Raw genomic sequence first — 16,435 nt, forward strand, 5'->3', positions numbered from 1 at the left:
CCCCCCCTCTTCAACTCCAGGTCCTCTTTTATTCATTTTGCGATGGTCCATTATTAGTCCACACTTGTGTCCCATGAAGGCTGTAAAAATGATCGGCTCTGAGCCTGGTGCTGTCGCCGGACTGCGTTTGCATAGAGCAGACTTGACCTATGCCATGTGTAAATGAGTCTGAGCAGCACAGCACACCTTTCACACATGACATCACTCAAACTAAGTGTTGCAGCATAAACACCAGTCAAGATTAAGTCAAATTTATGTATTTTTTAAGTTTCAAAAATAGGTTTTATCTCACAGTAACTAAACACCAAACAATTGGTACATAAACTATTGAAAAGGTTAGCAGGGAGAGAGAAAAAGTAGAATCACCACATTTTGTTCTTATTATTATTATTTTTCCCTCAACCAGTCACGTTGCAGGAAACCTGTTCACAATGTTACGCTGCTGACTAATGTCCAGTGTTGATGCAGAACTTCATGTCAAAATAAAGTTGACCTTTGGCCCTAATTTTATTCTTTTAGGCACTTGTGATCAGATTTGTATGAAAAGTGTCACAAAAACATTTTTGTGAGGCCACAGTAACCTTTACCCATGAACCTTTGACTAAACCAATCTAATGAGTTCAAGTCCAAGTGAACCTTTGCACCAAATTCAAAGAAATTCCCTCACAGGGCCATTGTGTTCACGAGAGTGGGACACACTGAGGAACGACAACGTGACGCCTGCAGCTACTTTCTTCTTGGGCCGAATTTACATATAAATATGGACACCAACAACTGTTCTGGAAAGTGAAGGCAATGCAGAATTGCCTGACATCAACTTTTCTTAAGAAGGTTGGGTCCTAATCCTTAGTTTCAAGTTGTCTTCAAAACAGCATAATGTTCATTTTGGAAATTATAATCCCATTTGGAGTCGAATAGAGGATGAAGCAAAGAGTATTAGGGCGTGGATACCGTGTGATTGACAGCTAGTGCCATCCAATGGTGCAGGTCGCAGCTGTAGGTGGGCGTGCAGTGTCCTCGAGCTCAGAGCCAGGCTCCACCCTCCGCTCCGCCGTATATGGTTACATCTGGTTTCACAAAACTAAGACAAAACGCCAAAATGAAGGTTTCAAAGGGGCAGCTCACTAGGGTGAAGTTACAGTGGATTGTCACTGGGCTTTAAGAGGGGGCTGTTTGCTCAGTTTGTTTCTCTGACGACCTCAAATCCATCATCTATTTAAAAAGATTATAGTTATATGTATAGTTATAACCCTAACCCTAATCCAATTTATTGTGACGTGACAAAACAGAATGGTGGTGTTTTCGCTGTATAAAGATCTGGTTGGACTGAAGCAACGTTTTGATTCAGTGAAGACTTCTACACTAATTCATCCTCCTTCCCACATATTATTCCCCTGTCTTTTTTTCTTCCTTCTCATTTTACAATTTTGCCAAAAACACACCTTCTGAAACCTTAGTGGAGAATTTAATGAAAACAATTAGATATGTGTAGTCCTATGCCTTTAAAATGGTGTTAGGTGAATGGCTGAAAAGGTAAAAGAGAAACACACATGTACTGATTCGTTTTCCTAAACCGTATCAGATGCAAGTGGCCATTTTCATCTCCTCTCGTTTGGACAGCAGCTCTCAATCAGGTCCTCATCCCCCCCCCCTTTCTCATCCCTCAAACATTTCCCTCCCATTGTTTGCTTTTTTCCCCTCCTCATCTTCTCATTCACACGCCGCCCGATCCCATTTCACTTCCCCTCCGCAACCTCCCTACTCCCATCCTTCATCTTATTTCTCCTCCCCCTTTTCTCTCTATTCCCCTCCCTTCAAATCTTTTTTTCGTCTTCCTCCTCTTCTACCTCCTTCTCCAAATTTAACCTCATACATCTCTCTGCCCTCATTACACCTTGTTATATCACCCCGACACCCAATCTCCTCTAGAAATCGTCTCCCCCCCTTAATATTTCTCCTTCTTCTCACCCACCAACGTTTCTCTCGCTCTCTCTCCTCTGTGTTTCAGAGGAATGCAGCGCGGTGCAGAGCAAAGCTGGGATTCAGTTTCAAGGTCCAGGCAGCAGATTAGATAAAGAGTTAGTTTAAAACCGCAGACTGCAGGAAGGAGTTGCATACACCGATAACGCAGTGCAAACACAATTAATGCAATTGAACTAGTGGAATAAACATTTTCGACATTATGAATATTTTAGAGATCATCTGTATAAGTTACTGTCGCTACTATGAGTGCATTTATATATGTACAGTGTGTGTGTGAGAGAGAGAGAGATATAGGCCAAAGGGAACAGGCCGAACTATCTGCTGCCACAACAGCGCTGAAAAATTACACAGCCAGGACATATGGCTATTGCCCAATCTCTCTCACACACACACGAGCCAGTCATACATCCAGTCAGCCATAGTCATACCCTGTCATAAGACTGAGGGACTGTGGGCAGGAAGCTAGATCATTGTTTGAATAAAGACTGAGGCCTGTGTGTGTGTGTTTGTAGCTTGGGGGCTGTGAGGTCACAGCAGCACAAATAGGCCACACGGTGAAATGTATTTACTGTTAGGCAGAGGTAAGAAAAAAGGCTAGATTGGAAATAACAGGCCACCAGAGGTATAGTGAACAATTTCAGAGGCGGCTTATAAAAGCAAAGACACACACGTGGATTTTTCTCTCTGACCAGATATTACAGATACAGAGGATTTCTTTGTTTCCATTATGCTGTTGTAGCAACGTCACTCCTATATAAACCAGGGTTTTTCCTGCATAGAGAATTGCCGCCTCTGGCAAAATTCATGCCTCTTCCCTGAAAAACTCTAGTACAGTGGAAACCCGGGCCAGACTCATCACTACGAGTCGTTGATTACTAGAAAAGATTTGCGTAGCTTCTGTATGATAGTCCCAGGAACTTGGCAGACGCACGCACGAATGCAAATTATAGAAACTCAGAGTAGCAATAAATTACTGCAATAAACTAATAAAAACTGAATTATTTTTCTAAACAGTGTGATACATATATGTCCTGAGGGGAATATTTTACAGCTGAATAAGAAACTTATTAAAACAAAACTTAACGAATGCCATCCCTGCTTTATGTGCAGTTTCTTGTTGTATTGTTCTGGCCTGTTCGTCTTATCCGTCTCACTCTAGTGTGTACCTTGTGTGAACAGTATAGAGTGAACTCTTCTGGTAAATGTTTTGGAATTGTTTAGTGTTACTGTGCCTGATCTGTGTCTCGTCAGCTTCCAGACAGGAGAAACAGCTTCTATAACAGACTTGGACGTTTAGTCTGAACTCCTCTTTGCCAGAAGGGTTTTGGACAGTTTCATGCTGTGACCTACGTCTCACACGGGGAAAAAGCTTTCATCTCTATCAACCACTGTACGATACACTGGAATATTGCTGAAAAACAGACTTTGAGCCTTCTCTACTTGTCCTACTGTAACACTATGTTCTGACCCCATATAGACATTGGTAACTTTCATACGTTCACTTTAAAGTAGAACCCAACCAATCAGCTGGTTATACAAGCCTTTCACAGAGACATCGGTATCTGTGTTTATTTTAGCTTAGTTCAAGACCAATATAGTTGGTTGTATTTATAGTTATTCATAATAAAAGTTTATGGTGAAAGTGAAAGATATCGAGCCCCAATCACATTTATTTGCCATTTGGGGTTTGATCTTAAATCTTGGTTATCATTGCCAATTTTTCTTAATATATATCAGCAAAAATCCATATCAGTTGGGCTTTACTTTGAAGTAATACAATACATTCAGTTACCCATTTATTAAGTGCGCAAATCCAAAACTATGACACATATTTAGAGAGGTGTTGTATTAGTCTGCAATAATTTTAATTACAAACTGGCGTGTATATTTTGATAAACTTGGACATATAATCATAAGAAGAAACGTTAGAGGGAACATAGTGGAACATATAGGAATGGAGTTTTGAAGTAGTTAAGAGACACATCTAATCATATTGTAATCAATGACGGTAGTGTGGAGAAAAGACAGGAATAAAAACAACGTGGGTAGAGGGCAGTAGAGAGAGAGACTGAATAGGTGAAAAACAGCACACAGTGCTCTGCAGATCACAGTACACGTTACATAACTAGGACATTATGTCTCGATGTATGTAGACCTGCCCGTCTGCCCGAGTGTGTGATTTTTGCTGAGGGACGGACAGGCTGCACAGAGGAAAGAAGGGCGGAGAGGTTGAGGTTGAGGTTGGAGAGAGGGGGGAGGAAAAGGGTATCGAGTTTCCTGTCCCCCCCCACTCCCAGAAGGGTCAGAAAGGTCAGCATCCCCCCACCCCGGTCACCACCACCACCTCAAAGAATCCTGGTACAGGAAATGCAAACCCTCTCTCTCTGGAGATTTACTTTCTAGACGAGGCGTCCATGGAGGAATGTTTTACTCTCTCTCTCTCTCTCACACACACACACACACATATATCCATTTCCTGGAGGCTTAACGCTTAACTCAATGCTTAACTTGATTTGACCACCGAGAGTATGACAAATATGAAAGCGTTTTTCTACCTGCTTTGCCGCAGATGCTGTGACTGTCCTCCACAACCACACGCACACACAAACACTCTGGTTATTAAGCTACAAGTGAATTGTAACGTACAAGCTAAAACTAAATAATGCATTTGTTATTTTATTTGAAATATAAATCAAATATCATTCTGTTTGATTATATTCTTTGAAAAGAAGACAATTATTTCCTAGCCTGATCAAGGCAGGGATTGTTGTCGCTGTTCTGTGTTGAAAATTCAAACACAGAATGGTAACTCAGCTTGTTTCTCTGATAACTTTAAATACAGACGTCCTATGCCTGAACCCATCATTAGGTAAAGGTTATAGTTCTATGGTTATAAATGGGATGTGACTTGATGCAGAAAAAAAAGCATTTGACTGGATATCTTTTAATGTCCGACCACCCAGCTGACAGCAGGTGCTTATGGAAAATTCTGAGAGTGCCTATTAACACCCCTTCACTTGATCTCCTTCACCCCCCCACTATCTCCAACACTCTCTCTCGACATTCGACCTCCTCTCCCTCAAGTCTTATCGCAACACACACTCACGCACTCTCTCGCGCACACACTCGTGCTCTCAGGGTGGAGGTGTTGAGACTAGATGGAGGGTTAAGTGGGTGTGCATCTGTTTTATAGCCCATTACAGCCGAGGATCCACCAAAGCTCTATGCTGCTGCTCACAGGAAGCTGATGGCTTAAGGCTAAAAAAGAGGCTGAGGAGAGAGAGATGGGAAGCAGTGGACACTGACCCCCCCCCACTGCAACACTCATCACACACACCTCATCTCCGTCAGGATGGAATTTAGTATTCCTTTGTTTCCCAGCAGCTTCTGGAGGGAACTGAGAAAGGACTGTGTTTGTTTGTTTGTGCATGTGTGTGTGCACACGAGAGAGCGTGTGAGAGAGAGATCGGTGAGCAGGTAGGGGTAAAAGATAGACAACAGCAAAGATAAGACGGATAAGAACAACAGGGAGAGGGATGGAGAGACAAAGACTGCTAAAGGGAAAGAGAAGCAGAGGAGAGGATAGCTGTGAATGAGGGAGAGGGAGAGAGAGAGAAAGAGAGAGACAGCACACAATCAGTAAACCAGAGGTAAGGTTCAGACAGCACAACCAGAACTCACAGACACTCTGTTTGTGTGTGTGTGAGAGAGACGGCAAGGACAGGGCGTGAGCAAAGAGCAAAGGAGAAAAATAAAAGATTATATAAGCAGATAACACTTAAAACACACCCTTCCCAACACACACAGGTTTTGGGTTAACCTTCCAGCCCCATGGTCACACTCTAGTTGTACTGTAATAAATCCTCCTTCTATTGAAGAGAAGTTTGAATATTAGCAGTAAACCAGTGGTTGTGTTCATTTAGCACATTCAGCATGTTCAGTGCTGCCAGGCTACCCTAGCTGCCAGCTGTGGTACTGCGACAGAAAATAAATCTGGAGGCCATATAGATAGGATTGTTTTTCCCCTACAGAGAGGAGGGCCATTACAATGAAGATATCTGTAAAACTCCCATCAAAAACTTAATTTGAACATTTTGTGATGGTGACAGCAGAGACACTGAGAAGAAATGCAGAAGGACTGAGAGGTTTGAACACAACAAACATCCTTGAAAAGATACAAACATGGCCTTTGCCCTTCCTTACGTGGTTCCACATTTTAAACCTGCATCGTAGAACTATTGTCTCCCTCTTCTGGCACATACATACTGGCATGTGTGCATTGTGTGTCTGTGTGGATCAGAGTCTCGTTATGCTCCAGGAAAAGGGAACACCTCACTGCTCTGTCGGTCAACATGTTTCTGTGAGTGTGTATGTGAGATGCAGTGAGACCTTATAAGGCTGCATGGCTGCGCCACAGTTACAACAGAGAAAAAAATAAAAAAGGAAAAAATAAAACGTGAGAGAAAATGAATGGGGGGGCAGCTACCAAAGTACAGAGAGGAAAGGTAAGTACAGTAAGAGACAGAGAGGTGGAAAGGAGAGGAAGAAAATGCCAGGAGGTTGCATGCTTCCCTCTCAATCAGTCCATCACTCATCGCTGCTCTCACTCTCTAAATCCTTTCTCTCTTCTCTCCTCCCCTTTCTACTTCACTCCATCTCTCGCCCCCAATCCTTTATGATAGATGGACACATTACTTCTCCTTCCAGTGTGAAAGTAATTTTATTTTTCGTCTGGCTGACATTGAAAGACTTTCAATAAATGGTATTGGATCATCCGTACATAGATTTGCATAATTGGGGAAGTCCGACCCGGCATTAACTGCAGTATTGGGGGCATTTCTAGTCAAATTAGCATCCACTGGTTAAAAAAAACCCTACATCTAATCCTTTTATCACCTTATTTATCAACCAAATCATAAATATTGGGCTTTTTAAACAAACTTATGACACTCAGTCACTGTGACATTTATGAGAAAGCCTTGTAAGTCAGGGTGTCACATATAAATACACAAATACAACTGCAAACCTTTTGTACTTCATCTCCTTCTGACGACATCTATCTGCCTCAAGTGACTAACGGAGATCATCTTTGTCCAACCTCCAACCGCTCAGTGGCTTACTTCAACTTGAGGAGAAGGGTGGCAGTGAAGACACATTGATTCAATGTGTCTTCAATGGCCTTTAACTATTTCCATTGAAATTAACTCTGAACACCTGACATACTGTAAATACAGTTAAGTACCATATACACCTTGCCCCATCAGTGAAACCCAAAGGCCACAATTCATTTTACCAATGATGATAAACAGTTTGGTCGTTTGTTGGTGGCTGCCGATTAAAGGTACGACGCCGATGCTAACTAACACACACACACAAATACACACACACACTATCCCGTGGAAACACTGTACCTTTATGTCAAAGTTGCAGTCGAACCGTTTGATGAGGACAATGAAGGCGCCAGTCAAGTTGTCCCTCGGAGGCGGCTCGATGGGCTCGCACGCATTTTCTGGCCGTGCACCAATCAGGAAGCCCTGAGGGGACATCAATAGACACGTGAGTGACTTACATGCAAGATTAAGCAAACATCATTTATAGGAAGTCGAGAAAAGAGGCGATAATTTGCCACAGATGAAATATTGTGTTTACAGCAAGTATGAGAATATTTAATGCTCTTATAAAGAGTGTTAAGTCTTTAAGAAGCAAAGTCGCTGCTACATAAATGATCATCTGTTTGTCAGATGCTATTAATGACTGATCAGATCAAATAAATTGATGTAAGCGACCAGTAATCATGATTAAACGTTTCTTTTCAGAGAGTAGTGACCTTACATGACATTCAATCAGTTTCATTTACTCATGCATCAGAAGGTGTTTCCTCAAATAAATAATAGAAATTATAAACCATCATATGAGAAATTTTGCTCAGAGGCACTTTGACAGGGCTTCATCTTGAAGGCTCAAAGCAACATTTATTATCATGATCTCACTTCCTCCAACCTCTGAGACACCACTGGTCCTATTTAATCTGGTTTTGATAGTTTGGTCTGTATTCAATATAATTTATGCCGGCAACTCAAGGACTCAAATTGCAGCGTGAAAACTAAACCATCTCGAAACTCACATCACATGACGATATGATAAATGACAGCACCAAAAATATGTTTCTTCAGTGTTTCTGTGCAGCTAGACAAAACAAAATTACACCTCAGGACCCAGACAAAGCTCCCTGACCCAGAATTTGAGCAGCGCCATCTTTTCCTGCAGTTCCCAGAATAACAACATCCATCACAACCACGCATGAAAAACAAACTTGTAAAAATAAGGAAAAGAAAACCGAGATGCTGAGAAATGGTTCTGCTGCGGCCCCAGACGTAGCACCGGTAAATCAAACATTAATCTAACAAAGTAACACATACATAATGAATACAGAGTTTGTGTGTGTGTGTGTGCGTATGTGTTTTATAGTCTACTAGATTTGAAGGGTGCTGTTGTTCTCAGTTTGTCACAGAAAAACTCTTGTGTTTCTCCTCTCTCTTTCACACCCTCTGCTGCTTCCTGTCCTAATCCCATTTACAGCAGCAGCGTTTAAAGTGACTGATGAGAGGGAGATAGTGAGAAGATCAGAGACGGAGAGGCTGACTGAGCGATAAAGGGAAGGAGAAGAAAAGGAAAAGTACAACAAACGATACAAATATGGAAGAGAATCAGATGCCGACTAAAACACAGAAGAGATGAGAAAAAGGGGCAGAGAAAAGACAAAAATAGAGAAGGTGAAGATAAGAGAGAGGTAGAGCGGATAAATGTACAGAAATGAGGCGGGAGGTTTCTTATGTGATATACATTACTAAGCAACTGTGTGTCTGTGTGTCAGAGGCAGGGTGGTAGGCAGGAAGTGTGGACTGCTGTGGGAGTCTACCAGCAATTTGTATGTCTCTCACTCTCTTATTCACACACACACACACACAGTGTCTTGTCACCGGACATTGACTCCAAAACAGCCTCTCTGCAACAAATGGAAAATTACCACAGTGACACAAACAAAGCCCCAGCACGGTGCGACAGTGTTGAGACAAAGCACGGACGCGCGCACACACACTGTTTTGTTCTAGATTAATATGATTGGACTTGTTAAATGTTATTTACTACTGGGATCAGGGAGATAATCGTAAATCAGGGAGGAGAGACTTGTGAGGAAGGAATCACCCTCTGTCCTCTCCGTCGTCACCCCTGGATACCTCCTCCTCCTCCAGTGCAGCCCTGTCTTGCAGCTAAATGACATCACTGTGCCACTGCCTCACATTCAGTCTCCCCCTCCCCCTCCCCACTTTGAAATCAGGGGCAAGAGAGCCCCCTGTTGGGTAGAAAAAACATGGAAAAACCCCACCAGCCAGCACTGCAGAATGCAGAGACAAGATGATGTCAAAAACAGGAAATAACTCGAGTAGGAAGGGGAATCCTGGAAAATGTGGACTGAGGAGATGGAAACGGAGTCTGTGCACAGATATCAACTTAAGCACTAAATGCCCAACTACAGCTGGAGCTTACTAATTGTGGTATGGGACTTTTGTGTATAACAATATGTTTTATCATCCTGTTACTGTGTCTTTACTGTCCTCTACTGAGCCTTTCCTTTATCACACAGCAATATCACAGGGACAAATTAAGGTGCTTTAAGGGTATTTTCTAAATACATAAAATGAGTAAAATTAACCTTTTTCAATGTTCAGAGCTCCCACATTCCTGCTCATTACAAAATAATTACTAGTTATCCTTGTATTTGGTTGTTTTTACTAAGACAACACTTTGATACAGCCTGATTATTAGTAGTTGTTCTAAATTTATCAACTAGGCCCCAACATTACACCCTGAGAACTAAAATCAAGGCTCATCTTTGTTTCTGAGTAGAAGAACTGGCTTTAGTTTGTCTTTTGGCCTGAATGGGTGAGGAATGATCGAATGGGGGGCTGATGAAACAGATTTATATTAATAGAGTATGATGTTGAAATAAAAAATAAAATAAAGCTACAGTAATATGATCGTGGACGCTTTGTTCGGCTCTAATGGTTGTATAAATACTCTGACTGCGACCGGACCTGATGTGATTTAATTTTGGAGAAAATGCCTTATTTTGAAAAACACAAACCATTGAATTCACTCCAGTTCTCCACATATTGAAGAACTTGTGGTGCTGTTTTCACTTAGATTATGGTCATTTTAACTTTTAAAAGGAATCTGTGTAAAATATGTTGATGAATAAACATACCAAGCTGATTTCTTATCGTTCTACTCATAAGACAACACAGAACCAGTGAGTTCATCCTACAGCAAATGGGCTCAACAAACAAGTGTGGGTTTCTATTGTTGCAGAACTCAACAGGAAGGAGAGGGCCTCTTTGGTGGACTATTCCAAATTAGTGCAGATTGATCACAATTAATCCTGTCAGTAAAACCCTCTCTGTGAGGATTGTTTGCAGACTTGCTCTGGGATCAGTAAAGAGAGAAACTCTCTGTAGCCTGAGCTTCCTGTAAGCAGATTAACGCCTGGGTTACTCCAGGCTCAGCTGCAGATTCTGATTCTCCACCTAGACCTGAACCCCTTTAAAACCCCCACCTACATTACAAATGGCCACCACAGGAAGTAGGTGAGGCTTTCGCACACAAACGGACTAGTTTTCACTTTGTGTTTAATCATTACACCACATCAGTTTTTATCATTACATTATGATTCTATAATCACAGCATTTGCAGCTCCTGACCCTTGACCTTCATTCAGAGGCCTGACGAGGAAATCCAGTGAAATGGGCGGCTGCTATTCAAATGAGAATAAATGTGGGATTGTTTCTAGGTCAAACTTTAGACCGGCTGAGAGTATGTGGATGGGAAAAGCAATAAACACTACAATAAAGTGGTGAAACAACATTTCACTGCGATATACAGGTGTCTAGGAATTAGATGTTTTAATCAAGGGAGGAGTTTTTATTCCCACTTCTAGGTAGAAAGAGAAAATTCTCATGACAAACTGTCCAATCAACCTCCACTATATTCAGACCTCCATTCGAGCCTGAGGAAATGACTACAGAGATGTGTGTGTATTAACCAACTAATGAGACAAAATTCCTTCTACCATTTCTAAAATAAGCAAACTACTCAGAAATATTAGATGTTCCGATAATCTCTTTTGTGGTCTCCGGAAAAGCACATCTAGGAACCAGGCGTTTATGTCACATGATAGGGAATATTTATATTTATACCGGTGTGTGCACTTTTGAGGTTTTATAACCGGGCAAAGCCGTCGCTCATCGCCTCTCTCTGCAACAATCCAAACCACAGAGGCCAACCAGAGGAAGCGCAAGAGTCCTTCGTCAGACTGTGAGTCCAGATCAGCCTGTAATTGTGGAATGGAAAATGGGTCCAGAAATGGAATAAAAACAAAAAAAGCCTAAAAAGCTGAGAAGGTATTTTAAGTTGAGTATCGAATTTTCACATTCCTTCATCCACTTTTGTTAGCCCTAGTTAAATCATAGTGGCAAAATACAAGACGTAACAAAGTTTCTATCCATGCAAAGTTTTAAAGTACTTTTCATTGGGGTTTTTATACTGCTTACTTAATCTGAATATTTGTTATTGTAATTTAACACTGATGAAAGCTTTCATGCTGCATTTTAAATCCATTTCTTAATTGAAACTATTGCTATTAACCTTTCAGAAATGAAATAAAGCATAACTGCATTGTGTGGGTTTACGCAGGCTTGCATTGGCCTTGCTTTGCAACCCTGAGGAAACAGTAAACAGCCCAGTTGTGTAAGTGGGAACAGGGGAGGCTCTGTTTGAGGCCAAGCTCCCTGTGGGGAATCCTCTGCAGACAAACAGACTTGTGCTGCCTTGTGATGCCAGAGGTTTTTTCCAGGCATTGTGCAGCTGCAGGACAACAACGTTTGAAGTGAGGTTATCCCATAAGAATGAATAATGCTAATTTTAAGGATGCACTTTGGCTTTTGCCCACCAGCATGCATGGTATTAGCCCCCGTCACTGGATTTGCATAAACCTTAACAGATTTATGATAACAACTTACTTTAATGGGAAAGACAATAATGATGTTAACCTTTATTCTCCATAAATCTGAATAAACTGAGCAGCTGTGGCTGAGGAGGCAAAGATTACAGTAAGCAAAAGGTTGGAGGTTCTATGCCCAGCACCTCCCGTTTGCATCCCAAAGTGATTGGGCAAGTTTTACTGTAACCCCAAATTAACCCTGATGTCTATACTGACAGAGAATGGATAACTAGCAACATGTGTGTATAGGTGAAAGCAAATTGAACTGTAAAGCCCTTTTAGTGGATGATAAGTCTGGAAAAGCGCTATATAAATGCAGTCCGTTTACCGTAACTGTATTATAGAAACATTTCAGAGTGTAACTGTAAATCACTGCAGTCGTCTTGAAACAGCCCCCTGCCACACTCCCTCAGGCAGACACGGTGAGGAACAGGCAAGTTTTGCCCTAAGGGACTAGGGCAGCATGTCTGCATGGCACTTGGACTCTCTGCCCTGACTAGACATCAGCACAGAGAGATTAGATGAGAGAGAGACAGGGGGCCTAAGCCTTGTCTCTGCTTTCATAACACTTACTGTTATATAACACTAACACACATACACACTAAGCAGTACGACTGTGCGCCATAATCCCCGCCGCTTGCTGAGCAACCCACCTACCTTTCCTGTAGCGATATTCATATGTATGATAATATGTTCATTAATAAGTGACAAATGACCACAGTTATACACCACAGCCACCGACCCCTAGACACAGTATCTGCAGTTAACTGTGTGCCATTGTGACCACAGCCTGCAAAGTTTTGTTTCACTTAGTTTTATCTCTTGAATTTTAATTTTAGGGGGATTTTGTCCTTATCGGGCAGTGACACAGAGAGAGTGCTTTTGTATGGTATGTGAATTACACACTTGGCTAAGGGAAACCCAACTTTCCACTTATTAGTTCAGGTTATCACACATACACAAACAGGTATATCTTGCTAAAATGACCTTGAGTAAATCAATGAATAAATCCATTATCTGAACCGTAACAAACTTATTTAAGTTAACTGGCCAAGCTCCCAAGATGGGGTCAGAACTCGTGCCAATACCATAACTCAGCTGTGGGTCTGTTATCATGTTGTAATAGTGCTAAACTTAGCATCATTACATGTAGATAAGTGGCTGTAATTATGAATGTCCAAATATACAGGCTTAACCAGAACATAAACACAAAACAACACGCAAAGCATTTTGCAATAAATTTGCTTATGTGATCCGAAATCCTTGGGATGACGACAACAACAACAACTACTGGGCTCTTGACTCTGGGAATAACCACAATGACCAGCTTAGATGGCCGACATGAATCATCCCTCTGTTTGGGAGCTTCGTGGATCAAACAGTATGTGGGTTGCTGGGTGTGGTGGTGGGTGCTGGGGGCTAGGGTGGTGGCATACAGAAACAACACACGTCTTTACAATTCACAACACAAAGCAGCAACGTTTAAAAGCTTTTTCAAGGTAAAGCTATTGAACTTTAAAAGGTGTCTAATTAGTTTTTCCTTTGTGCAGTAGATCTACAATGCGTGGTATTTTTTAACTGTGTTTGAGTGTAGCTGGCTGCTGCAACTTTTAAATATACACAAATCAAGAAGTCCACTTATAATGGTATTCTGCAGAGATGTGAAAGAATCTTTACCAGCATTAAAACACCTTGAAAGATGTAAAATAGTGTATATTTGTGGCCAGTGTTTGAGGGAGAGGAGTTTTTTTAAGTATTTTAATATTTCCTACAGTGAGCTTGAACCTTTTTTACATCGATCCATCCATTCATTATCTATATAAATTCATATCAATCAAAAATAAGTGGTATATTTTGTTCACTTCCAAGTTTCTGATCTTTTGAGCATGACATTAATGAGGTTTTTTTCTTCACAAACTCTCTTTTTTATGTTTTCATAGTTGCTCTCATGATTTGCCATTAGGGCCTTTAAATAAATCACTTTGTACTCTGAAACTTCTTCACTCACCTTCAGTCCATCGCTGGGAAGACGATAACCGAACCGTGCAGGCAGGTCATCGAAGGTCTCAGTTCTGTTTTCAAAGGAGTACTGAAAGATGGAAAACATGTTAAATAATGAACAGAGGCTGACAATTATTAAAACTAAAACGATGTATCGCCGGTTTTGACCAATAGGGGGCATAAATTATAATCAAACACAGGCCGTAGATTCCCATCAAGTTATAACTGAGACCCTGCCTAACATGGGGATCGTTTTAGTGGTTTGACGAAACACTCACTGCAGAAATGTCAGCCTCCACGGGCAGCAGGTTGAGGAAGGCGAAGAGCTGCACGGTGAAGATGGTGTAAATCTGCGTCGCCGACAGCATTAACATTCCCAGAGACAGCAGCATCTTGGCATCACGTTACAACCCCCAACTACTGTGCCACTCACTCACAAACATACAACATAAACACACAGACACACGTTGGCCTGCAGTAGGAATCCTATATGCACCCTCCTGTTGCTGTCACACCTAGAAAAGACAACAATACTTGCATTAATGTAAAACCCTCACTCAAAAACATAGATTAAACAGTCTTGAATTGTCCTTATATAAATGTATAAGTTCTAAAATTAGATAATGATCTTTTTTTTAAGTCCCTAACTCCTAAACACTCACAATTACAATATTTACTTGTATTAGCAGCAAAAAGAGATTGAACCATGACCGTGAAGTTCCTCATGCTAAATCACATTATTGTAACCCACTGTGAGCTTATTTACAGTCGGTATCCTTGAAGCACATTAAGTTAAATTTAAATAGAGTGATTTAATCTTCAACACTTTTTCCTTAGCATTTTGCTTGATTGTGAAATAAGTAAGTCAGAGTTTGATGTTAGCTCTGGAACAGCCACTTAAAAAAGGTATTGATGTCAGTTGAGTGTCTGTCTTTTCTGGAGTTTTAAGAGAAAATTATGTCGATATTTAGCTGTGTGCTCCAGCTTTGTCCAACAGATTATCTATACTGTGACTCAGCAGTCAACTCGCTGAACCATTAACATTACTTTCAGATGTTTGACTCACACTGACTGCAGCAGCACACTGTGCAAGGCTTGGAGTTTACCATGTTTGTGTTAAGTGGAAGACCATAAACAACGCTGGACTACATGAATTTCGATATTGAAATTAATATTCTGAAACTGTGTCAATTAACTTGGAACAGTTTATCACTATAAACTTGACCTAACAAATGTCAATCACAGCCCTTTCTCCTTTTTCTTATGTGATAACCTATTCTGACTACCTGAGAAGTTCTGTGAAAGTAAGTGGAGATATTCAGCACAGCATCTATCTCTCTTGGGTGTTGCTGTTCACTTGTCCTACTTTTTCATTTCAAGAATATCCACTGCCCAAGCAGTGTGTGCTCTGTGGAGAACACTTAGGACCATAGAAAAGCACTGGGCAGGAGTTTATGACAATTGTCCTATGATGTATATTTTCATTAAGCCAGTGTCTTGCTGCTTTTCATTGCCAGTTGCCTCGTAAAGACTATCTCAGCCTGAGGGGCAAACAAGTTCATTCGGTCGAGGGCAGCATGTGATCAGGGGAAAACAAGGGCTAAACGCTTGTAAGGCTTTGGACCATTAAGCCATGTGGTCAAGCTGTAAGATAGGGAAATGGTATTTGAGGAAGGAGAAAAGGCTGGATGTGGTCAATATCCTATGTCTGTTTTTGCCAAACTGCTACATTTCATTAGTTTGATTTATCAGTGATAATCAATGTTTATTACATTGATGCAAATATCCTTTGAATCCAATCAATTCATCTGATTATCATTTTCTAGATTAAACTGTTCAATTAATAAATTGAAACAGTGATAAATTAACACAGTGTCCTGGAGCACAAGGTGGAGACATTTAACATCGTGTTTAGCTGGGCAAAATACTGTTCATCACTTACAAATATTAAATTTACTAATATATAAGACAAATAAATGCCGATATAAGGAAATATGTTAGTTTTGTTCGAGAAATATTTGCAGTAGGGCTCAAGCAATGATACATCCTTGTTTCTTTCAAGATAAAGAGTTTCACTCTTGAGTGAAGGTAGATCATCATAATCAACTATCCTCACCGTGCCTGTGCAATGCGTAACTTTTGTTATATTGCTACTGATGAAAATAATTCTGCTATGATCATTGTTATTGCTTTAACACTCTAACGCCCTGATTTGAAGATTTATTTTCTATCAATCAATTAATCAACCAATTATCACAGCTTTGCTTTAATAGCCTTGCTCAGTGATTGTCATCAGTAGTGCCAGTCATCAGTAGAAAATCACAAACAATGCTGCTACTATGCTGCCATGGGTTGATGAGCTGCAGGGTGGTGCTGGTGTTTATGGTAGATTTA

The 16,435-nt window shown here is 40.9% G+C and overlaps 1 protein-coding gene across 1 annotated transcript in view; it reads right to left on the reverse strand.

Moving 5' to 3' along the window:
• The window catches only part of rnf13 (ring finger protein 13), a 35,613-nt gene that overhangs the window by 18,427 nt on the left and 751 nt on the right, over window positions 1-16,435 (reverse strand). Inside the window, exons 2-4 of the mRNA XM_062395695.1 lie at window positions 14,320-14,556; window positions 14,049-14,129; window positions 7,395-7,517 (exon numbers count right to left, since the gene is read on the reverse strand). Of these exons, the coding sequence (XP_062251679.1) occupies window positions 7,395-7,517; window positions 14,049-14,129; window positions 14,320-14,433 (318 nt within the window). The 5' untranslated portion in view covers window positions 14,434-14,556. The remainder of the gene's footprint in view (window positions 1-7,394; window positions 7,518-14,048; window positions 14,130-14,319; window positions 14,557-16,435) is intronic.

Source organism: Platichthys flesus, chromosome 9, assembly GCF_949316205.1.
Source record: "Platichthys flesus chromosome 9, fPlaFle2.1, whole genome shotgun sequence".
Lineage (NCBI taxonomy): Eukaryota > Metazoa > Chordata > Actinopteri > Pleuronectiformes > Pleuronectidae > Platichthys > Platichthys flesus.